This window comes from Penicillium daleae, assembly GCF_028827525.1.
Source record: "Penicillium daleae strain IBT 16125 chromosome Unknown utg000007l_segment0_segment0, whole genome shotgun sequence".
NCBI lineage: Eukaryota > Fungi > Ascomycota > Eurotiomycetes > Eurotiales > Aspergillaceae > Penicillium > Penicillium daleae.
The window spans coordinates 3884043-3907489 of NW_026623155.1; the positions used below are offsets into that span (position 1 = coordinate 3884043).

The 23447-nt window shown below is 52.6% G+C and overlaps 5 protein-coding genes across 5 annotated transcripts; 2 read left to right on the forward strand and 3 right to left on the reverse strand.

The window, feature by feature from the left end:
- Positions 1-183: 183 nt before the first annotated feature.
- On the forward strand, positions 184-14940 carry N7458_008596 (AAA family ATPase midasin; the record flags this gene model as incomplete). The annotated part of the gene is made up of 1 exon (XM_056911978.1): positions 184-14940. The coding sequence occupies one exon, from the start codon at positions 184-186 to the stop codon at positions 14938-14940; it is 14757 nt and encodes a 4918-aa protein (XP_056764804.1).
- A 293-nt stretch (positions 14941-15233) lies between these two features.
- N7458_008597 (PRCC domain-containing protein) lies at positions 15234-16424 on the reverse strand (the record flags this gene model as incomplete). Its single annotated transcript, XM_056911979.1, has 1 exon — positions 15234-16424. The coding sequence occupies one exon, from the start codon at positions 16422-16424 to the stop codon at positions 15234-15236; it is 1191 nt and encodes a 396-aa protein (XP_056764805.1).
- Positions 16425-19425: 3001 nt separating this feature from the next.
- Positions 19426-19800, reverse strand: tim13 (protein translocase subunit TIM13; the record flags this gene model as incomplete). Its single annotated transcript, XM_056911980.1, has 2 exons — positions 19426-19620; positions 19690-19800. 2 exons carry the CDS (start codon positions 19798-19800, stop codon positions 19426-19428), a joined length of 306 nt encoding a protein of 101 aa, XP_056764806.1.
- A 466-nt stretch (positions 19801-20266) lies between these two features.
- On the forward strand, positions 20267-21546 carry N7458_008599 (legume-like lectin family protein; the record flags this gene model as incomplete). The annotated part of the gene is made up of 6 exons (XM_056911981.1): positions 20267-20368; positions 20431-20454; positions 20554-20624; positions 20695-20776; positions 20844-21008; positions 21067-21546. The coding sequence occupies 6 exons, from the start codon at positions 20267-20269 to the stop codon at positions 21544-21546; spliced, it is 924 nt and encodes a 307-aa protein (XP_056764807.1).
- Positions 21547-22203: 657 nt separating this feature from the next.
- Positions 22204-23229, reverse strand: N7458_008600 (uncharacterized protein; the record flags this gene model as incomplete). The annotated part of the gene is made up of 1 exon (XM_056911982.1): positions 22204-23229. The coding sequence occupies one exon, from the start codon at positions 23227-23229 to the stop codon at positions 22204-22206; it is 1026 nt and encodes a 341-aa protein (XP_056764808.1).
- Positions 23230-23447: the final 218 nt, after the last annotated feature.

Sequence of the window (23447 nt, forward strand, 5' to 3'; positions counted from 1 at the left end):
CTGATCATCGGAGCTGGCGCAAGCTCCGGGAGGCTTAATGATCCCGATTAGGAGGCGGTGAGTGCTCCAGGCCGGTGGGGCTGGGTCTTTCATCGCGGCAGAAAAAAAAGTTACGGGGAATTTCATTCTTCAACTTGCAATCAAATTAATTGCGAGGAGATCCTCTACGCGGCCGGGCTCAGTATGGATGGAAGGCCCGTCTACGAGAGGACTCTCACAGAGTCCGAGCTCCTCGAGCAGCTCCCAAACGAGATCGCTAGTCTCGTTCGGTCTGCCTCGGGGACTCAACAGCTTCACGCGCTTGCGCTTGGCGCATTGAACAGCCAGTTCACAGAAACTGTTTTCAGACTATACGAACCGATCGTGGTCGATCTAGCAGCTCGATGGCTTCGATCAGATCTCAATGCCGATTCTATTCATATCCTGGCGGCATTTGCCCGCATTCTACCTTTCGCGGCATATCTTCGACCTTTTGCCAGCCAACATGCCTTGTCACAGGCTGGAGCCCTCTCAGCCCTAGCTGGGTCGAAGGAATTGACATTACGACAGTTGGAACCAAATGATACCCGTAACTTACTTCTCGCACTCTTTCGACTGCTGTCGTTCGATTTGGACACCTTCGCGAAAGCCGTTTCACCTATTCAACTCCAATCTCTGTTTCCCCACGAAGACCGAGTAATCCGATACCTTGCCGTCCGATGCTTTGCCCTCTACATGCATGCTGCGGATTCAGCCACCGAAAATATGCTGCGCGTTAATACCGGCGTTGACCCTATCGAAGGAAACTGGGAAGGGATCACTATTGATTACCGACTTTTGGGATTGTGGGAGGAGCGGCGATGGGAAATTCTGGAAAGGCATATTCGACAGGCAAACTTGTCAAGATCGGAGAGCGACGCGATGGCCCTCGTTGACAGGACCCGAGGTGCTTTCACATCTAGGTCTGCTGATATTTCCGGCGTCTTGATTCCTCGATTGAAAGATGCGGAGCCAATCTCCTCTTCCATCGTGAAGACCCCCACCACAGCAGCAAATATCCGCCGTATTGCGCGGTCTCTTCTTGGATTCAAGCCGATCCTGTTGGTCGGTCTGCCTAACTCCGGCAAAACATCTTTGATTAATGACATTGCTGGTGTAATGGGCCAGGCGGAATCGATGGTCACACTGCATCTCAACGAGCAGACGGATGCTAAGAGTCTGCTCGGAATGTACGCGACCTCATCTGCCACAGGATCTTTCTCCTGGCAACCCGGTGTACTCACAAAGGCTGCGAGAGAAGGCCGTTGGGTTTTGATTGAAGACCTGGACCGTGCTCCATCCGAAGTCCTCGGTCTCATCCTACCAATAATTGAGCGAGGGGAATTGACGATCGCGAGCCGAAGGGAGCAGATAAAGTGCGCCGAAGGGTTCAAGATCATCGCCACTATGAAGTCTTCTTACAACATTGCTGGAGAGGAAGTTGCGCCAAATACCTCGATGCTCGGTAGTCGTCTGTGGCAAAGAGTACCCGTGGCCTCTCTCTCCGTCGACGAGATGCGAGATGTCATTTTGCAGAAGTTCCCTTTGCTGGAGTCTCGTGTGCCAATCATCATGGAGGTTTACAGGAGGGTATGCTCTGCCTTTCATGGATCCCTAGCGATCAAGGGCTCCCAGGGCCGGACACCGGGCTTCCGTGACCTGATCAAGCTTTGCAGTCGACTGCATCGGAGGTTACAACTTCTTGGCGCGAAGACCGGCTTTGAAGCTACACCAGAAGGTATCGAGGACGAGATCCTCTTGGATATTGTGGACATCTTCCTCAAGTATCTTCCTGAGAAGTCTATGCAAAGCTCTCTCGCTGCTGTTGTTGCCGAAGCTCTCCAAATTTCCCCTCAACGTGCACAATTCTGCCTTGAGGAACGTACACCAGCCTACAACGACAAGAACAACTCCTTGGTGCTTGGCCGGGAGGTTTTGCAGAAAATCAAAGTTCCAAGCGGTGCGGCACAGAAGCTTGCTGCTGCCGCGTCACGGTTTGCTTCGACCAGATCAGCGCTGGCTATCATGGAGCAAGTCGCCGCCTCAGTGCAAATGGCTGAACCCGTCCTGCTTGTTGGAGAGACTGGTATTGGCAAGACCACTGTGATCCAGCAACTTGCTACGTTGATGCGGCAGAAGCTCACTGTCGTCAACCTGTCGCAACAATCAGAAAGTACCGACCTCCTTGGAGGATTCAAGCCTGTCAGTATTCGTACAATGGCAGTGCCAATGCTTGACGAGTTCACTCAGCTGTTCGAATTGACCTTCTCGGCCAAAAAGAACCAGAAGTTCCTTTCCTCTGTGACCAAAAGTGTTGCTTCAGGTAATTGGGTGCGTCTGGTCAATCTTTGGCATGAGGCTCTCCGGCTGGCCAATGGAGTGTTCAATCCTGCACGCAACACCTCGAAGGAGACTGAGAATGGTGATGAGCAGCAACCAGCCAAGAAGAGAAAGCTGGACTCCCCTAAATATCAACATCTGCGACAGCGGTGGGAGAGTTTCGAAGCCCAGCTTGCGGATTTCGAAGCCCAGGTATCCCAGGGCGACGCAAAATTCGCATTTGCTTTTGTACAGGGAAAAATTGTTCGAGCCTTGAGGAATGGTGAATGGGTCTTGCTGGATGAAGTGAACCTGGCCTCCCCCGATACTCTTGAGAACATTGCCAGTCTTTTGCATCACGGTAGTGAAGGCACCCCATCTGTTCTTCTCTCCGAGGCTGGCGATGTTGAGCGAGTATTCGGCCATCCCGACTTCCGTATCTTTGGTGCTATGAATCCTGCGACGGACGCCGGGAAACGTGATTTGCCGCCTGGCCTGCGTTCCCGATTTACCGAGTTTTATGTCCACTCACCCGATACCGAGCTGGATGATCTCTTGGCTCTGATCGAGAAATATCTTGGTAACTTGACTATGGGTGACCCAAGAGCCGCGCCCGATCTTGCCCAGCTATACATGGAGACCAAGAAACTCAGCAACGAGAACAAGCTCACAGACGGAGCTGGACAGCGACCACATTTCAGTATTCGAACTCTTGTTCGAGCCTTGATATACGTCATTGATCACGCCCATGTATATGGCTTGCGACGAGCGATCTTTGAGGGTTTTAGTATGAGTTTCTTGACTGTTCTGAGCCTGGAATCCGAACGCTTGCTTGTTCCCTTGCTGGAAAAGCATATTTTCGAGAACGCAAAAAACGCCAAATCCCTACTTGGACGAACCCCCCGACCTCCCGAGGATGGCCACGACTACGTTCAGTTCAAACATTACTGGATGCGACGTGGTCCTTTGGTTCCAGAGGAGCAGCCTCATTACATCATTACTCCCTTTATTGAGAAGAATCTCAAGAATTTGGTCAGAGCCAGCTCTACACGTCGCTTCCCTGTCCTTCTGCAAGGTCCCACGTCAGCAGGAAAGACCAGCATGATTGAATACTTGGCCAAGGTCTCCGGCAACAAATTTGTTCGTATTAACAACCATGAACATACAGACCTGCAAGAGTATCTTGGAACCTACATCTCCTCTGACGATGGAACCTTGCGTTACCAAGAGGGTGTGTTGGTGGAGGCTCTGCGAAATGGGTATTGGATAGTCCTTGATGAGCTGAACTTGGCCCCTTCCGATGTCCTTGAGGCGTTGAACCGTCTTCTTGATGATAATCGTGAGCTCTTCATTCCTGAGACTCAGGAAGTAGTCCACCCTCATCCCAACTTCATGCTTTTCGCTACGCAAAACCCTGCCGGTCTGTACGGTGGCCGAAAGGTGCTTTCTCGTGCGTTCCGAAATCGTTTCCTTGAGCTCCACTTTGATGACATCCCCGAGAGCGAACTGGAGTTCATTCTCAAGGAGCGTTCTCAGATTGCTCCCTCATTCTGTTCTCGCATTGTGGCGGTCTATCGCAAACTTTCCCTGCTCCGTCAATCCAACCGACTCTTTGAGCAGAAGAACAGTTTTGCTACTCTTCGTGATTTGTTCCGTTGGGCTCTTCGCGATGCAGATGACCGCGAACAGTTGGCAGTGAACGGCTATATGCTACTGGGCGAACGCGTTCGCAACCCTCAAGAGAAGGCTGCCGTGAAAAGTGTGATTGAAGAGGTCATGAAGGTCCGCTTGGACGAAGACGTGCTGTACAGCGAGTCGCAGCTTGAGCAAAGTGTTCCTCAGATGGCTGAACTGCCAGCTGGTATCGTCTGGACCAAGGCTATGCGGCGCCTTTTCATCCTGGTCTCCAAAGCTCTTAAGAACAACGAGCCGGTTCTTCTCGTTGGAGAGACTGGATGTGGTAAAACACAGCTCTGCCAGGCCGTTGCTGAAGCTTTCATGCGGGAGTTGTTTATTGTGAACGCCCATGTCAACTTGGAGACTGGAGATCTTATTGGTGCCCAACGGCCAATCCGAAACCGTGCAGCAATTGAGAAGCAGCTTTTCGAAGACCTTCAATTGTTTGTCCATGGGCAGCCGTCGACAAACTCGTCGCTTGAACAGCTAAAACATGAGTTTTCAGCTCTCGATGTCCAGCAGAGACAAGATAGAGATCAAGACCTTCTGCGCAAGATTGAGAGGAACCTGATTCGATGCAACGCTCTCTTCGAGTGGTCTGACGGAAGTCTCATTACTGCCATGAAAACTGGTCAATTTTTCCTGCTTGACGAAATCTCTCTTGCTGATGATTCTGTCTTGGAACGACTGAATAGTGTTCTGGAACCTCATCGATCAATCCTCCTGGCCGAGAAGGGTCCAATCGATTCCATGGTTGTGGCTGATGGAGGTTTCCAATTTTTGTCAACTATGAACCCCGGTGGTGACTACGGCAAACGAGAGCTTTCAGCTGCACTGCGGAACCGTATGACAGAAATCTGGGCTCCTCAATTATCCGAGGACGAGGATATTCTCCCTATCCTTCAGATGAGATTGACCCTGAAAGATGAGAAGATTGCGAGGTCGATGCTTCGATTTGCGAAATGGTTCAAGGCAACTTTCCAGAATACTTCCACAACCTCTCTTTCTCTTCGTGATCTTCTTGCCTGGGTTGACTTTGTGAACACCTGCCAAAATGAGGATACTTTGTTCGCTATCGTTCAAGGTGCAGCCATGGTCTTTGTCGATACTCTCGGTGCCAACCCAGCTGCAATGCTTGCAATCTCTCTGCATAATCTAGATGGCAATCGACAAAAGTGTCTAGACAAATTGGGCGAACTATTCAGTGTTGACGCCTCCAAGATCTACTGGCAGTCTTCGACTGTCTCTCTTAAGCCCGGCTTCCTGCAGGTCGGTCCGTTTTCTCTGCCAACCGTTGGGGAGACAGATCCCGATCCGCAATTCACCTTGGATGCGCCGACCACAATTGCTAACTCGGTTAGAATCGCCCGTGGTCTCCAATCCTCGAAGCCCATCCTCATGGAGGGTAGCCCTGGTGTTGGTAAAACTACACTCGTCACAGCCCTTGCTAAAGCTCTCGGCAAGCCCCTCACTCGAATCAACCTTTCAGAACAGACAGACCTCACAGACTTGTTCGGATCCGATGTTCCTGTTGAAGGAGGAGATGTTGGACAATTCACTTGGCGTGATGCTGCATTCCTGCGAGCAATGCAGCGCGGCGATTGGGTCCTCCTGGACGAAATGAACTTGGCCTCACAGTCCGTCCTTGAAGGTCTCAACTCTTGTCTGGATCACCGCCAGCAGGTCTATATTGCCGAACTTGACCAAACCTTCAAGCGTCACCCGGACTTCGTCCTCTTTGCGGCACAAAACCCTCATCACCAGGGGGGTGGACGAAAAGGTCTTCCTGCATCGTTCGTGAATCGTTTCACCGTCGTCTATGCAGACAGCTTCACCGATGCAGATTTGAAGCAGATCTGTACCAAGCTCTTCCCTGGAAGTCCCCTTTCCCAGACCGAAAGGCTAGTCGACTTCATCTCCAGCCTGAATACCGCGATCGTGACTGAACGCAAACTCGGAGCCGTCGGTGGCCCATGGGAAGTCAATCTGCGAGACATCCAGCGATGGCTTAAATTGGCCGACCGGGGAGATTTACAGATCCCAACCAAGCACTTCCTGGACATCGTCATCAGCCAAAGGTTCAGGAGTCAAGATGATCGTGCGCAAGTTGCTGAGATTTATGACCGCATTTTCAACGATTGCGAAATTGGCCAGAAGAGCTACTTCCATAACCTGACCCCGGACTATCTACAGGTTGGCCTGGGTATTCTGACCAGAGATCCTCTTTTACAACGCTCGCTTGCACCACACATGAAGATTCTCCCCAATGACCTTCATATTCTCGAGTCTCTTATCCTTTGCATTGACAACTCCTGGCCCAGCATTCTCGTTGGCCCAGCCGGCTGTGGAAAGACGACCTTGATCAAGAAACTCGCAGCTATCAATGGCGCAAACCTGGAGGAACTCGCTCTGAGCGCTGATACTGACACTATGGACTTGATTGGCGGCTTTGAGCAAATCGATCATAGAAGAGAGGTCTCATCTTTCATTCATGATGTTGAGATCTTCTTGCGTAACCAGATCATCCATTCTTTCGCATCGGGGGACGTCTCCGAATCCGTGGCCCTGGCTCTCCAAATCTGCCAGCATTTCCAAAGCCCAGAAACCTCACTGGAAACTGTGGTCTCTTCACTTTCAGACCTTTGCCAGTCATTTTCAGATCCAACCTTGCAACAATTCCTTGAGAGGGCCCAGATTCTTTTGAATACCATCCACAACTCTGATAAGATGAAGGTTGGCTTTGAGTGGACTGAGGGTGTCCTGACTCGGGCTGTTCAGAATGGATCCTGGGTGATTCTCGACAACGCAAATCTTTGCAACCCCTCTGTTCTGGATAGACTGAACTCATTGACTGAGCCCAATGGCACCCTCATCCTGAATGAGCAGCGAACCGAGGATGGATCCGCACGCATCGTTACTCCTCATCCAAACTTCCGCCTCTTTATGACCATGGATCCTCGCCATGGCGAATTGTCTCGTGCCATGCGAAACAGATGTATTGAGATCTGCTTTATGCCAAGCGAGGGTCAAGAGTTCTCGACTACGACGGGTCCTTCCTATACATGCGAGTCCGCAATCTATCGCCTGCGTCATGTTTGGAGTTCGAACACTGCATTGCCGTCATCATCTGCCCGGACGGAGGATTCATTAGAAGTCTGCCTGGATCATCTCTCCCCTGCAGATCTTGTCTATCTTCAGAAGTCCCCCGGTCCCTTCTTGGCCAACCATACCAATTCCGATCTGGAGAGACTTGTCGTGTCCAACACCTTGCAACGCTACATTTCTATGCTCCAGGAAAATGACCAATGGAGACCCCTTAACTTTGTCGCTGGTGATATCATCATGGCAGGGGCCTCTCTGAGCATCAAGGGCGGACTCCAGCCAATTCACCCTCTTGTCAATGAGCCCCTGTTGTCAGTCACTGGAGGCAGCGATTACCGCTCCAGGATGGTTGTCTTAGCCTATCTCAAAGAGTTTAGGCTTGAACTCCATCGTCTCAAACAACAGCTGGTCCACTCCAATGACTCTGCCAACCAACTCAAACCGAGTCAAATGACACGACTTGAGCGTTCCTTGGCTTCCAGTCGCATACAATCTTTGATGAAAGACACAACTCAGCCTGTCGGCAGCTTCCTGTCTGAATGCGGCCAAGCTTTGTACGACTATATTCAAGGCTTAGACGAGGCTAGTCTTGGCTCGCCAGAGATTGTGGCTGCCCTAAGAACGATCATCTCCCTGTGCTGGGACATCTACAGAGCAACCAATGTCAGTCAGGTCAATGAAGGAGAGTTCCAAGTTTACCTGCAGATTGGAAGGAGGGTTTGCGCATCTCTTCTTGAATCATCTCCATCTTTGAAGCCTTTAGAATCAGCACTCTCAACTACCCTTGCTCGATTCCAAGCTGGATGGGCGTTGACTACAGGTCTCAGCATGCAACGGATCTGGGATTCCTGGAGACATGTTACACCGTCATCACAGGAGCAATTGAGATCTCTGATCGAATTGGAGACTACAGTGTCTGACTTCACCAATCTGGCGTTGCAGACGCGCGTTGAGATTTCCCAGCTAAGCAATGTGTGGAACTCATTGATTGATGCGCAGAGATTCATTCTGCTAGACGGTGCTGACGGGGATGTGCTTCTCGATGGCATTAAGCAGACGGTGGCCGAGCTTGGCCAGGCTGTTCGCCGCTCTGATTCTGTTCAATATCCTTACTTCTCACAAGAATTCGAAGCAATATGCCAGTATCATGACATATCTTCCTTCGGCGCCGACAAGCCTGTCCAGACAGTGGTGTCCTTGCTTGCTGGTCGCCGTGCACGTTCACTTGACTCCTCAACTACACACAGTCGAGTACCAGAGTTGCTTCACAGGGTCGCCCTATTTTCGGGCGCCGGAAAGAATTCTAGCTCTCCATTGGCGGTTGGTGGCGTGATCTCAGTATCGCTACTGGACCGGTTGACATCTGTCGGTAACACAACTTTGGGCCAAATGGATCTGCTTCAAGCAGAAAAGCAAGCGCTTTCAAAGGCTCTCTCAATGAGCAGCAGACAAGTTGCGACAGAGCAGTCTAGCATTCTCAGCTGTGCTCTTGCAGCTCTGACAGCCGAGCTGGTCTCTTGTCACCAGGAGTTCTTTACTGCCGAGTCTGCTGAGCGTCTGATCTCTGTTTTGCGCTCCATTGAAACAGGACATGGCATTGAGGATGCAACACTTGTTACGACTACGCTCGATTCAAGCCTTGAGGATGGCCACTACGTCAGGATTCTGGCCCAGAAGGCCCTGCCTGCCCTTGTTTCCTCGCTGGCTTCAGTCTCCAACGGCCAGGATGTTGCCCGATTCACTGGGCTCGCAACCGTACAACTAGCAGTCATCCTTCTTCGCCTCTTTGTCCCAGACAAGGCCTTCGATCCCTCACTTGGTCTCGTCGTCCAACGCAAGCGACATTATCAACGTCTCGATGAGATCAGTGCAAAGTCCAACGCCATTCTTGCCTTCGAGGGCACGTTCTCTGGCCAGCCATCGAATCTGCGCTCCCTTCTCCTGCAGGAGGAGATCCATCAATTGGGATCTGTCCCGCCTCCTTCATCTGTGACTCGCCCTGAGCAATCTGAGCTGAGCTTATTGCATGGAGAGTTCTTGAACTTGATCAATTCTGTCCTCAACAGAAATCCAGAGGCCATGGTTGACTCACCTGAAAGCATTGCGGAATCGCGGGAGATGATCCAGCTTCTACGTGATAACATTGCCCAGCTCAGCAATCGCCTCAGCACATACTATCGATCCTACGACGACATCACTGTGCCGGTTGTCCGCTTCCTCCAGCTTCTCGATGTTGGTCTGTTCCTGGCCTCAAGTGAAGGCGACCACTCCGGCAGTACCCAGGATATCCTGTCTTTGAGCAAGCGTACGCCCTTCCTGGGTGGCACTCTTCATCCTGTTCTATCGGGAAGCAATGCATTTTCGCCATCCAACCAAAGCAACGCCGTGGAGTTGCGACTCCACGAACTGTCCGCCCTCTGGACAGCCAAGGATGCGGATCCTACGATGCTCGATATCAAGTCTGGTCGAGAAACTATTCGACGCATTTTCTCCGATTTCCACCACTTGTGGAAAACCCAGCTCAGAGAGGACCAGGAGAAGGAAGCAGAAAAGTCTGAGCTCTACCGCTACCGAGGCTCGTGGGAAGACGAAGAGGAGGTCAACGAGGCTGAGCTGCATCAGCTCTTCCCAACATATGATGAAGGGGCTTCTGAGGCCCAAGAAATTGGCCGGGTTGACCCTCGCATGATTGCCGTACGACTGTCATCTCTTCACGCTAAGATTGTCGGCGCTCAGCACACCGACGAGGCACTTCCTACTTTTGTCAAGGAATCTGGTCGGCTCCTGGGATCGATGTGGGCTTCGAACAAGAGTTCCTTTGCGCCCGTGCCACCTCAACACCATCTTCCCGCTGTCTTCTTACTCCTTGAAGATGTCATGGGCGAGGGGTCTCAAGACAATAAGAAGAACTACAACTTCTACACCGATTCTAACCTTGGTGAAGCACGGAAGCTTGTTGATCTTACGCTTTCGGTACAATCTCGCTTTGCACAAATCCAGACTGCCTGGCCAGAGCATGCCGTTCTCCAAGATGTCATCACCTGCTGCTCAGAAATCCTCCAGTTCAAGCACACCGAGCCTGTTGCCAAATTTTTGACCAAGCTTGAGAAACTGCACTCCTTCGTGCATGAGTGGCAGCTGGTCGCTAGTAGGGAATACTCAGCAGCACCTCTGTACGACGAGATCACAGCCATGAGTATCAGCTGGCGTCGCCTTGAACTGTCCACGTGGGCGAAGCTCTTGGATCTGGAGAAAGAGCGATGCAATGACAATGTTAGCTCTTGGTGGTTTGTTGCATACGAAGCTCTTATGGCCGTCCCACTGCAAATGGCGGAGTCTGGCGAGCAAGACATGAGTGAGCACATTCAGGGTGTCATTTCAACCCTGGAGCAATTCTTTAACTCCACTTCTCTGGGTCAATTCACTCGTCGCCTCCAGCTTGTATCAGACTTCCAGGCGCTGCTCGTGGCATTCGTCAATGACCACGCTTGTCTAGCGCCGCTTGTGTCCGCACTCAGCAATTTCCTGTCCCATTTCCGACCCTTTGAGCCGTCGGTTGACAAGATCCTACAGGAAAAGAGATCAGCCCTGGAGAAAGACATCAAGGAGCAAATTCAATTGGCAAGCTGGAAAGATATCAATATCGTTGCTCTGAAGGAGAGTGCCAGGAGGTCCCATGTCAAGTTGTTCAAGCTCGTGCGCAAGTACCGTGAGGCTCTCGCTCAGCCCATCCAGCCAGTCCTTGAACAAGGCCTTCCTGAACTTGGAGACTCTGCTAGTGAGTCGCACCTCGAGGAGAATGCTCTACCATCGGCGTTGTTCCCAGAAGTCCTGTCAATTTGCCAGTCAAACAAAAAGCTGTGGTCGTCCAGACCTCTACGATTCCAGAACCCGGATGGTACGGCTCGGAACATGATGAATCTTTATTCGACCATCCCATCCGAGTTTGATATTGCCAAGGACCTCGAATCATTCACGGTTTCCATCATTGAGGGTATCAATGAGTTCAAGTCCTTGACCCCAAAGACTCTGACTGAGGAGAATAAAGATGATGTCCAGCACCTCAAGGTCCAGAAGCGCCGCCTCTATGCAGATACCCTGAAGCGCCTCTTCGAGATGGGTGTGAAGCGAAATGCTGGCACAAGTCTGATTGAAGCCCAAGTTTCCCTTGCCCAGGTGCTCTCCACCAGCGCTGCCTTTGAAAACAATGCCACCACACAAGGGTCAGTTCTGAGTGCCGATTCCTACTTCCACAGGCTTCTCGATCTGCTGCCTCGCGCTCGTCTAGCTTCGCGCAATTACTCTGATGAGCTCAGCAACGTCGAAGTTTTCCGCAGCATGGGCTCTATTGAGCACCTTTTGTTCATCATTCGACGCCAGAGAGGTGTCCTTTCCCCAGCACTGTCTGATTTGGGAGCTTTCAAGTCTACCCTTGACAAGGCACGGCACATGTGGACTGTTGGCTCAGGCTCGCTCATTAAGGCTGGCGGCTCTGCTGGTGAGGAACTGATGGGTCTGACCCGAGTTGTCGCCTGGCTAAGCCCAATCCTTGGACTTGCATCGACGATCATTGAAGTGCACGCCAAGTTCTCCGGCCTCCCAGTGACATCCCTTTCTCAAGAGCTAAAATCAAGGAGGGCTGCATTCGACGACCTCCGCCAATCCCTGCAGTCACATCCGTCCCTGCCATCTGGAATTGCCTCCACGATTCAGAAAGAGCTCATCCAGCGAACATGGTCATTGATCAGCAAGCTTGAAGCTGATCTGAAGACATGGATACAGGATCGCCCGGAACTTTCATTCGCTTTGGAGCAAATCGCTCCTTGGCTTCAGACCAGCAGTGTTTCCCCTGCTGGCCTGCTCGGAAAGGGCACCGTATCAATCCAGAAGTTTGATGAGAGTCTCTTGTCTGCTGTCGACAAAATGCTCGTTGGCCTGCAGCAACTGAAGGATGTCCCTACAGCGATCACTTTCGATGGTTTCATGTCACGAAGCGATGAGTTCTTCTCTCGAGCATCCCGGGCAGTCCACCTCAATGAGATCACTTCATCACTGGCTGACGTTCTCGACAAGCTGCAAAATTTGCAGGACAAGTCCTCCAATGCTCTGCCCATGGCAGCAGCTCTGGTTGCCAGTATCCTCCCGATCGCCACCAAATATTATCAAATCTGCCAGGACCTGACCGATCGGTTCATCTCGGTTCACCGAGAGATCTGCAAGACCTCTTACATCTTGACCAAGACGTTTACTCAGGTCGCATCGGAAGGATTCTGCAGCCCTGCGGAAGCGTCACAGGACCAAGGCAAAGAGGGTAAGATGGAGAGCGGAACTGGTCTTGGCGACGGTGAAGGTGCGGAAGACATCAGCAAGGACGTTGGAGATGATGAGGATCTTTCGGAGCTCGCGCAAGAAGCACAAAAGGAGGATGCCGAGAAAGATGAGATGGAAGACTCTGCCGATGCTGTCAATATGGACCAAGAAGAGCTCGAAGGCGAGACCGGCGACCACAAAGAGGAAGAAGGCGACGAGGAAGACAAGGATGATAATGGCGAAGATGAAGACGATGACATTGATGAGGAGGTCGGCAGTGTCGATGACCTAGACTCCGGTGCCGTTGACGAGAAGCTGTGGGATGGAGCAAACGATGAGCAGCAGAAGGAGACCGAGAACGAAGAAGGAAAGGGTCAGGCCGAGGATGACCAACAGGCCGCTGCACAGGAACAGAAGAAGGATGGAGAAGAAGGACCCAAGGGTGAGGAAGAGGAAGGAGACGAAGAGGATGATGAGGAAGAAGCGCCTGACGACGAAGGCGAGGCTATTGGCCGCGAAGACATGGATGTCACCGATCCCCAGACCAAGGAGGAAGAGACTTTAGAGCTTCCAGAAGAGATGCAGTTGGACGGTAATGACCAAGGCGATGGCGATGAAGGCGAGGATGACGATGGCATGGATGATCTCTCTGACATGGGTCCTCTCCCCGAAGATGAGCAAAAGGCCGACGAGCAGGATGATCAAGCTGGGGATGAGGATGTCGACATGGCACCCGAGGATCAGGCCCCTGGTGAGGATGACGAGATGGGCGAGGAGGGAGAAGAGACCAACGAAGGCGAGGGACAAGAGGAGGAGAATGAGGCTGGTGGTGAAGAGCCGGAACAGCCAGAGCAAGACGAGTTCCTTGCTCAGCAGGATGACAATGAAGCTGCCGGTGATGAAGTTGCCCCGAGCGATGCGGTGAATGGTGGACTTGCCGCCGACCAGGATCAGAACGAAGACAAAGGAGCCTCCGGCGATGCCCAGCAGGAGAGTGGCTCCAGCGACCCCAATGCCAACGCTGACCAGCAAACTGGTGCTGCCAAGGAGAGCGAAGAGAGCAAGCGCAGTCGAGATGCAGGTGGTGCTGAGGACTCGGCTCCCAATGAGCCTCAGATGCAAGCCTTCAAGAAGCTCGGAGACATCCTTGAGAAATGGCACCGCCGCCAGAAAGAGGTGTTGAACCCTTCACAGGATGAAGAGGACTCGCAACCTCTTCCTCAAGATACCGATATGGCGGATGCCGATTTCGAGCATCTCAAGGACGATGATGATGTTGCCGACACGCAGGCTCTCGGTCAGGCAAATGAAGACCAAGCCAAAGGTCTTGATCAGAACAAGGGTGTCGAGTCCGAGAACCAGCCAAGAGAGAACGAAGCTCTCCCTGATATCTCGGATGAGCTCCAGGACGCACTGGACAACCAGCTCCAAGACGAGATGCAGATCGACCGCGAACCCGCTCCCACTGACGGCCAGACTGCTGGGGCCTTTATCCCGGGTGATCGCACATCGCAAGACCATGCCGACGGCGCTCCCGGTGCCGAAGACGTAAATGAAGAACTCGATGAAGTCGACTCGCAACTCGCGGCCATCCATCTCTCATCCACCCTGCCACCGCTGACCCCCGAGCCCGAAGCCCGTCGTCTCTGGTCGCACTACGAGAACGCCACCAACGACCTCTCCCTCTCTCTCACCGAACAACTCCGTCTCATCCTGGCACCCACAATGGCCACCAAACTCCGCGGCGATTTCCGCACCGGCAAACGCCTCAACATCAAGCGCATCATCCCATACATTGCCTCCCAGTACAAGCGTGACAAGATCTGGATGCGCCGCTCCATCCCCTCCAAGCGCAACTACCAAATCATGCTTGCCGTCGACGACAGCAAGTCCATGCTGGAGAGTGGCTCTGGCCAGCTTGCCTTTGAGACCCTGGCCCTGGTGGCAAAGAGTCTGAGCATGCTGGAAGCCGGCGATCTATGTGTGCTGGGTTTCGGTGATGAAGACCACGTCCGTGTTGCGCACGAGTTTGGCAAGCCGTTCTCGTCCGAGGCCGGTATGCAGGTCTTCCAGCACTTCAGCTACCAGCAGACCGGTACCAATGTGCGCAAGTTGATTGCCGATTCTATCGCGCTCTTCCGCGAGGCTCGCTGGAAGCGTTCTCCTGGCTCTGGCTCAGCGGATCTCTGGCAGCTGCAGCTCATTATCTCCGATGGTATTTGTGAAGATCACGATACGATCCGCCGTCTGGTGCGCCAGGCTCTAGAGGAGCGCATTATGATTGTCTTTATCATCGTTGATGCTGTTAAGGGCAGCTCCATTCTTGATCTCTCGCAGGCTAGCTTCGAGGCTGATCCTGATTCGGGTGGTGAAATGAAGCTGCGGATGAAGCGTTATCTGGAGGGCTTCCCCTTCCCTTACTACTTGGTTGTCCGTGATGTACGTGAATTGCCTTCTGTTTTGGCTACTGCGCTGAAGCAATGGTTTGCGGAGGTTGTGGATGTGTCTTCATGATCTACATTGAAAAGTGGGTTTGCAATTTCGGCGTTATTTTTGTATTTTAAGAAAAGGGCGTTTTAGCTTTCGCATGTTTATTATAGAGTTTCTAGAATCAGTTTGTACATGAATGTGGATTACATATTACATTGGTTGTTCCTCTAGATGTTGCAGAGATAATTTCCAAGGGGTCATGATGGAATGATGGGAAAATTGTAGTATGGAATTGGTATCTCGAGAACAATGGAATACAGTGGCTTGAAAGAGCAATGAGGATTTCAAATACACGCCGGGCTATTCCAAAACTACCCCTACCATCCATACTTGGAACCCGCTTCCTTCTTGTTCCTCCGTCCAGTAGCAAAACTCTCCTCCAGGGCATCCTTTTGACTACTGGCTGCATTGACCAACTGCTGCAAGGTGTGCTTGCCAGGCGCAATAGCACGAACAGGATTGTGCTGTGTAGCAGCCATCTCAGCTTCACCGATAGCCTGGTTCGAAGCATACTCTTTATCGGTGTTGAATGTGAGAATACGGGAGTCGGCCGACGGGGCATTGCGGCCGAATAATTGTCGGCGTTCCGACTTTGATAAATTCAGGTCATTGGCGATTGTGTCCAAGGATGATGATACAGAGGCGTTGGTCGGATAATATGCTGCATCTGTAGGCATCGAGTCTGCTACCAGCGCTGGGTCCGCTGACGCAGCCTCGGACGCAGTATTGTAGACCAAGGGCTCATAGGTTCCCGTGGTCACCGGAGTCGTCTCTGTTGTGGCTGTGTCCTCGGATGATAGCGAGAAAAGGCTGACTTTTGGTTTGGGCGGTGTAGGGGCAGGAGCAAAAGCTGGTGCTGTCGACTGCTCTGCTGCGACCTCCGTTGGCTTTGGTACCACGGAGGCCGGTGCTGAGGGAGTGGGCTGAGGGGCGACTTTTGTGGTCTTTTTCTTCTTCTGATTCCGCGCAACAGAAAGTGGTCGGAACATCATCGGGTTTCCTTGAAGCTTGACTTCTCCAACCTCTGTCTTCTTCACAAGCAAGTCCGATGGAGTCGTAGATTGGTCCGAGCTGCCGGCGACTGGGGTGATACCGTCGCCAGCATCAGTGTCATTATCAAGTGCCCGGCTATTCCTCATCTCCGCGTCTGCCGTGCGATCAAACCCAGGCTCAGCACCGGTCTTCAAGCTGAATATTTTGCGCGTGGCTGCTGGCGCCTTCTTCTCGGCCACCCGCTTGGGCGCAGGCAGGAACGAGTTGAAGCCCGAGAATGCGCCTCCAGCGCCTCCTCCCAACTTGGCCTTCTTGCGTGCAGGACCATCCTCTGCATCGGTAGGATTTTCCGGTTTCAAGTCCGGTAGGGCGACGCGAATCTTGCGCGGGTTGCCGCGATCGACCTGGAAGCCGGTGCCTGCATCGGGTTTCTTGGACTTTTCGACGGGAGGCGCGGGGGTGGTATCGAATTCGGCGTCTGAGGCTTCGGAGTCGGAGTAGGCTACCAGCGCCATGTTGGAGGGAGGTGGACAGAGGGAGGTGTTTTATGTGAGTTTTGTTGGTTGGTTACTTTTTGGTTACTTTTGCCCTCGGACCACTTGGGCGGCGGCGATAAGCCACTTCCTTGGTTACCTGAGATATGAGGCATCCAGATCTGCAATTATTACATAATACACTTTGAGTGAATGCCTGAATTTAGGGGCCACGGCCACCAAAAGCTTGGTGAACCAAATTCGGACGAGCGAGCGAGCCAAAAGCGACCAGAAAGTCATGAGCGAGTCGATTCGAGGCCGAAAACCTAATCGATCCCTCAACTTCCCCTCAACTCTCCCCCGCTCGCCCAATCCGAAGCCATTGAGGCTCGGGAGGAACGGGATGGCACCTCGCAGCAGGCCGGGATGGTCGACACCACTTCGTAACGTCATCGGCGTCATCCGGTTTGTCTGTGGGGGAATTGAGGGGGTGGTCAATGGGTTGGAGAAGAGCTTGTTATCCCTCATTTCATGGATGATTAGTGAAGATAGGTTCAGAGCTTGGGCTGCGTCGAGTGAGATTGATTACAAGTATGCAAACCCACCAATTTCAACAGACAAAGGACGTGATGGATCGAGTGATCTGGTCAAAGAAACCCACAGCCACACAGCACCAAGGCCACGGAATCGTGTAATTCCCCTCGAGGCAATGGATTCGAGTAGAAAAACGGGAATATACCGACTGGAAAGACTATTAATTATGGACAGCCCTATATTGATCTGTTTCGTTCTTAGTGTTTTCTGAAATCATAAAGTGGGCAAAGAGCACCAAACTCGAGGCGTTTCTGGTGGTCTCTCGGCCAGAGATCAATGCGTCATTCGGCCCGCCCCTCCCCACCTACTTCCTCCCAAACCCCATCCCGCCGAACCAACCCCCCATCGTCTTTCTATGGCCCTCGCCCTCTCTCTCCCTCGCCGTCCTCCATGCCGAGCTTAGGTGGTCTGTTGAAGAAGCGGCGAACGAAGGATTCTCAAACCCTCGCGTCGGAGCTGCCTGCACCCTCCGAGAACTCTCATACTGTCCCCGATTCCCACCATTCCCACGATTCTACCGAAGGCGCCTCCATGCAACCCGCCGTGAGCTCGCAAGCTTCGCCGCAGCAGTCCAACCATGCCGCCAGCATTAACAACCTCATAAATACCCCGGCCAATGCCTCGCAGGCCCTCAGCTCCGACCATGATGGAAATGCCAGTCACGCTCAAGGCCAGCCCCAGCCCCAGCAGCAGGCTCAGCAGCAGCAGAGACAAGAACGCACAACCAAGGGCAAGTATTCACAAGAGGACTTCCTGCTGCAGCGCACCCTCGGCACTGGTAGCTTCGGTCGGGTTCATCTCGTCCAATCTAAACACAATCATCGCTTCTATGCCATGAAAGTGCTCAAAAAGGCCCAGGTGGTCAAGATGAAACAGATCGAACACACCAACGACGAGCGCCGAATGTTGAACCGCGTCCGGCATCCGTTCCTGGTGACTCTGTGGGGAACCTGGCAGGACTCGCGAAACCTGTATATGGTGATGGATTTCGTCGAGGGTGGTGAGCTATTCAGTCTGCTGCGAAAATCACAAGTACGTGTGGCCTTGCCCTTGATTGCAACAACCCCCGCTTCCTTGCCATCGCGGCCCCCTCTCGTCAGCCTGCTCCCCACACGCAAACATATCGCTAACTCTTTGCAACTCTTTTCTTTGTTTCTCCACAGCGATTCCCCAATCCAGTTGCTAAATTCTATGCGGCGGAGGTTACGCTCGCCTTGGAGTATCTGCACTCCCATCAAATTATCTATCGTGACCTGAAGCCGGAGAATCTTTTGCTGGACCGTCATGGTCACTTGAAGATCACCGACTTTGGCTTCGCGAAGGATGTGCCGGATATTACCTGGACGCTCTGTGGTACCCCCGACTATCTAGCTCCAGAGGTAGTTTCTTCCAAGGGTTATAACAAATCTGTCGACTGGTATGTCCACCCTCAGCTCGCGCCATTTAAAGCCAACTCTTCTTATGTTCAATCTAACTCTGCTGGTCACCAGGTGGTCATTGGGAATTCTTATCTTTGAAATGCTGTGCGGTTTCACCCCCTTTTGGGACAGCGGTTCCCCAGTGAAGATCTACGAGAACATTTTGCGCGGCAAGGTCAAGTATCCGCCGTACCTCCACGACGACGCCGTCGATCTGCTGTCACAGTTGATTACTTCCGATCTGACCAAGCGTCTGGGTAACCTGCACGGGGGCCCCGAAGATGTCAAGAACCACGCGTGGTTTGCCGAGGTCACTTGGGACCGGCTAGCTCGCAAGGATATCGATGCACCCTATATCCCGCCCATTCGCGGTGGCCAAGGTGATGCAAGCCAATACGATAAATATCCCGAAGAGACAGAGCACTACGGCATTGAGGGTGAAGATGCGTACGTTTTCCCTTTCTGCCCCAGAGTATATCCATCATGACCCCCACTAATACCCTTGCTAGCTACGGCCACCTGTTCCCCGACTTCTAAGAGTGCTTGTATGATTTAATGACGAGATGAAAGGCTCGCGCAAGGGCGCGGGATTTGGACTTCGCACTGGGGCGCCGGCAAGAGTCGCCGTGAAAAACCGGGGGGGATCTTATATCCTATGGAAAACCTACCGATCTCATTCTTATAGCAATTGGACTCGAAGTTTTGTTTCGTCCTTTATGGATTTGCTTAGGGCTGGGGGTTATCACTTCAGTGATTCGGGATTTGGCTTTTTGACTTTTTTTTTTTCTTGATTTTGTCTCGATATACAAGGGGGATTGTCCTTTAATCCTCTATATCCCGAACCCAAGATCTTTGCCCATAATGTACACGGGCTCTCCGGCCGTCTTTATTCGTACACGGATCCCCTCGTTGGATTGTCGTCATTTCCGTTCTGTTCTCTGCCGCAGTAGACATCATGTCTCGATAGTTGGCATCGTGAAGTTGGTTGAATTGGTTGCCTCGTCACCGACACGTCTCTGACGAATTGTCTCTTACAGAGACAGACCGGCGACATCACCGCCCATCTTCTTCCTCTCCTCGTTCATGCGGTGCATGTAACTGCGGCTGACGACGTTCCACATGTTGATGTACTTCTCCATGCAGCTGGACATGCAGGAGTTCTCCTTGGAGGAGAGCGAAGAGCCGGGGGCGGTGACGCAGGCATCGAAGCAGTTCTCATTGATTTTCTAAAATCCGATTGTATTAGCGTGTGTGCAGGGCGAGTAGACAGCTCAAGAGCGGAACTGGTGACGTACTCCGATGAGAGCGCGGGCATTGTTCATGGCCGCCTCCTGCTGAACCTGCTGCAGGAGGGCAGTCTTGATGTCCTCGTTGGACTTGGAAGCGCCGGAGCCAAGGAAGGACATGGTGGATGATATTTTTGTGGTTGATCGAAAGGATGATGAATTGGAGAAGAAGTTGATCGAGAGCAGTTCACGGGAAATCTGAACGAGGCCGAGCGTTGAGTGGCTGGTGCGGGCTGCCTGCGCCACTTTTGGGGCCAATGTGGACACCTTACAGTAGGAGCATCACAAGAGACGGCCTGAAAGTACACTTTATACTCTTCAATTACCCCAGTCCTCATCCCTTTCCTCTTCTGAACCCCCCATTTGTTGAATCTTTCTCGACTGCCGCTCTCTCTTTCTCGTCACTTTTTCCACCTTTCCTCTTCTTCTGCTATTTTACGTTTCTCCCTTCCTCTCCGCGGGTTCTCGGGGGTCCTAGCGACGCCGTTCACCTAACTCCCTCGCCAATCGAACCCACCCCCTCCCACCACCCCAGTTCGCTCCTTGAGCTGCCCACCAATTGGGTCCTAAGGCCTAATTCAATACAATGCGTCTCCCGAGCTTTTCTTCTCTGCTGTGTCTGGCCGGCTTGGCATCCGTCCCTGTTAACGGCTATGCTGGCGACGACCCCAATATTAAAAGCATCCCGGTAGGTTGCTGTTTGTCTATGCGCATGCGCTACCGAGGTACTAATCTTTCGATGTATTCCAGCTCCGTACCCATACTCTTGCGCCGGTATGAGATCCCTCGAGCTATTTGAGCGTTTTGTTTGCCGTGTTTACCAAGCTCCGAGTCAAATTGTGGGGAATTCGACCTTGTTGACAAGCTGGATAGCCATACCTTGATTCGGACTTCCAAAGCCGCTGGTTCGACTTCGGAGGAGATACGGTGATTCGCGCTGATAAGTGAGATTACTCTTTGTTATACTGGGATATTTCTTTGCTCTGTAATACTAATTGGCATGTTTCTCTTTAGATATATTCGTCTGACCGCAGACCGACCGTCGCAGCAAGGATGGATCTTCTCTCGCGTACCTCTAACCGCAACCAATTGGGAGGTGAGACCGCTATTACACCTCTTCCAGCTCTCCCCAGTGCATTCGCAAGGCTCACATCCATCTCCAGATCGAACTTGAATTCGAGGTTCGCGGAACCGGCAACCTCCACGGTGATGGGTTCGCCCTCTGGCTCACCAAGCAGCGCGCCACCCAAGGCCCGGTCTTCGGCTCAACCGACCGCTTCGAAGGTCTCGGCATCTTCGTCGACACATACAAGAACAACCGCCCCGGCGTGGCCTTCCCCCTACGTCATGGCCATGATGGGCGACGGCGCGACCACCTACGACCAGGCCCACGACGGCAAGGCCAACGAATTGGCTGGCTGCTCCGCGCGTGGCCTCCGCAATGCCCCCATCCCCACTAAGCTCCGTCTTACCTACTTCCAGGACAAGTCCCTGACTTTGGACCTGCAGTACAAGACGGAGGATTCCTGGACCAACTGCTTCACCCTCAACGCCGAGGACACGAACATCGCCATTCCCTCTGTCGCTTACCTGGGTCTCTCCGCCGAGACCGGCGAGCTGAGTGATAACCACGATATTGTCTCTCTCAAGGCGGAGAACCTGTACGCGCTGAACCGCAACGCTGGTAGCAAGGGCTCCGAAGGTTCCAAGGGCCGTAGTCCTGGTAGCGGCAGCCGCTCCGGTCAAAAGGAGTCCGGTAGCTGGTCTTGGTTCCTCTTTAAGATTGTGCTATTCTTCGGTGCCTGTGTCGGTGGCTACTTTGGATGGACGATTTACCGGACGAAGGCTCGAGCCTCGCGGTTCTAGGGAGTTTGTCAACGAGTGCATATTTGAAAGGAAAAAAAAATCACACCTAAATGAAAAAGGGAGCATACCTACAGTGCCTGTTACATATTTTCTCTCTACCCTGTCTCCTTGGTCCTTGGCTGTCGAACGATTGGGTCTTGCATAGCTTTTGATGTTTCCTTGTGGTTACTTTGCGTTGTCGAGGCAGCTTCTCTGTGATATTTTGAAATGAATCCAGTCACGATTAGTTCGGCTTTTGTTATTTGCATTTGGTTGATTGGGTAGCATTTTACTCTTATAAAGTTATGAAGAAGTCCTGAGTTAGACTTGACGTGAGTGTTGGGCTCTACCATATACATGACTCCTGGGGCGAGATTGATCCGGGATCAGTTCGTCTTGCTTATACTTACGGAGTACAGAATGTGCAATAAGGCTCCGTTATTGAAGTGGTCCGTTGCCCAGCGCTGAATTGCACCACGCATCGCGGTACTGTAGTCTTACATCAAATGGTCGCGATCATGACCAGCTATCAACGCGAGGATTTTACTTGGTATCATGGAGGGTATCATTGATCTATGTAGGACAAACGCTGGTCAAATGTAATAATCGTAACAAGTCCATTCAGAGACCCGTCTTCTGGGTATATCCTGCTCTCAACCAGCAACACGTAAAAAAGGCTCAGGCTCGCTGCCTCTCCTCGCTCCACATCCGATCCACGATCTGAAAGACTTCTGTCACGCTGCGAATCACTTCATCCTCAATGCCCAGCGCGCTATATCGATGCTGGATCTTGTCCGGATGCCATCGCACCCGCTCAGTCTTCAGCGTAGCCAGTAAATCCGCCGTCGGCGCATGACGCATAAACTCTTCCACCGAGTCGGGCCTCACATCCCGCCGTTTCCCAGACTCAACGGGCCAAAACAATAAATTGCGAAGTCGCAGGCTCTCCGTCTCATCCTGTGTAGACTCCGTCCCCGCCGATGCGGCGCCCTTCTCAACAACCCTCGCAATCTCCTCCCACCGAGCCAAGTACTCCTTCCAAACCCCCTCCCAATTCTTCCTCCTCTTCCTCTCAGCCCCCCGCCTCAAACTCTCCTCCATCGCCCGCTCAAACGCTACCCGCTCCCCCTCCCTCGCACCAGCCTCATTCTCCCTCTGCTTCGCCTTCTTCTTTTCCGCCCGCAGCCGTTCCTGCTCCGCTATCATCCCCTCACGAGTACGCTCCCACATCCGCGATCGCACGTACGCCGCGTACTCCTCGTCGGACATTTGTTCCAATTCCCCGTCCGGTCCCTTGGGTACCTCCGGCACGGCGTAGTTGTGGATCGGCTGGCCGTAGACGGTTTCCCAGTATGCGGCGCCTTCGTCGTCGCCTAGTGCGTCGAAGAGGGATTCGCGGAAGGCGGCGCTGGGTGAGAGTGGGGGTGGTTGGGTTGAGTCGTCGGGTGGTTCGCGGGAGCGATGGTGTCTGTGTCGCCGCTTTGAGGGGTGGGATTCTTCTCTGTGTTTACTGTGGAGACTGCTGCGGCGCTTCCTGTAGCTATCCTCGGAGGAGTGGTGGTGGTCTTCGTGGCGGTCGTGGTGTTTGCTGCTTCGCGAGGAGCTGCTCTTGAAGCGGAAGCGGCCTTTGCTTCGATTGGGGTGTGTGTAGTCGTCCGAGGGCTGTGCCGTTGGGGCATCGCCATCAGGCGTGTTAGAGGCCATCCTCAAGGTTGTGCAGTGTGCAGGACCTGTGCCATCGCGTGGTGCTAGTGGGAGGCAGTTGGATGTAAAAAGAACATCCGTTGATTTGAGGCAGTTGCGACGTAGACAGGGCTTATCGTGCTTATCGATACGGTCTTATCAGTCTTATCTTATCGGCCAGGGGCGTTGGTCGATTTAAGATTCAAGTCACCCCTACAAGTCAAAAGTCTCATAAAACG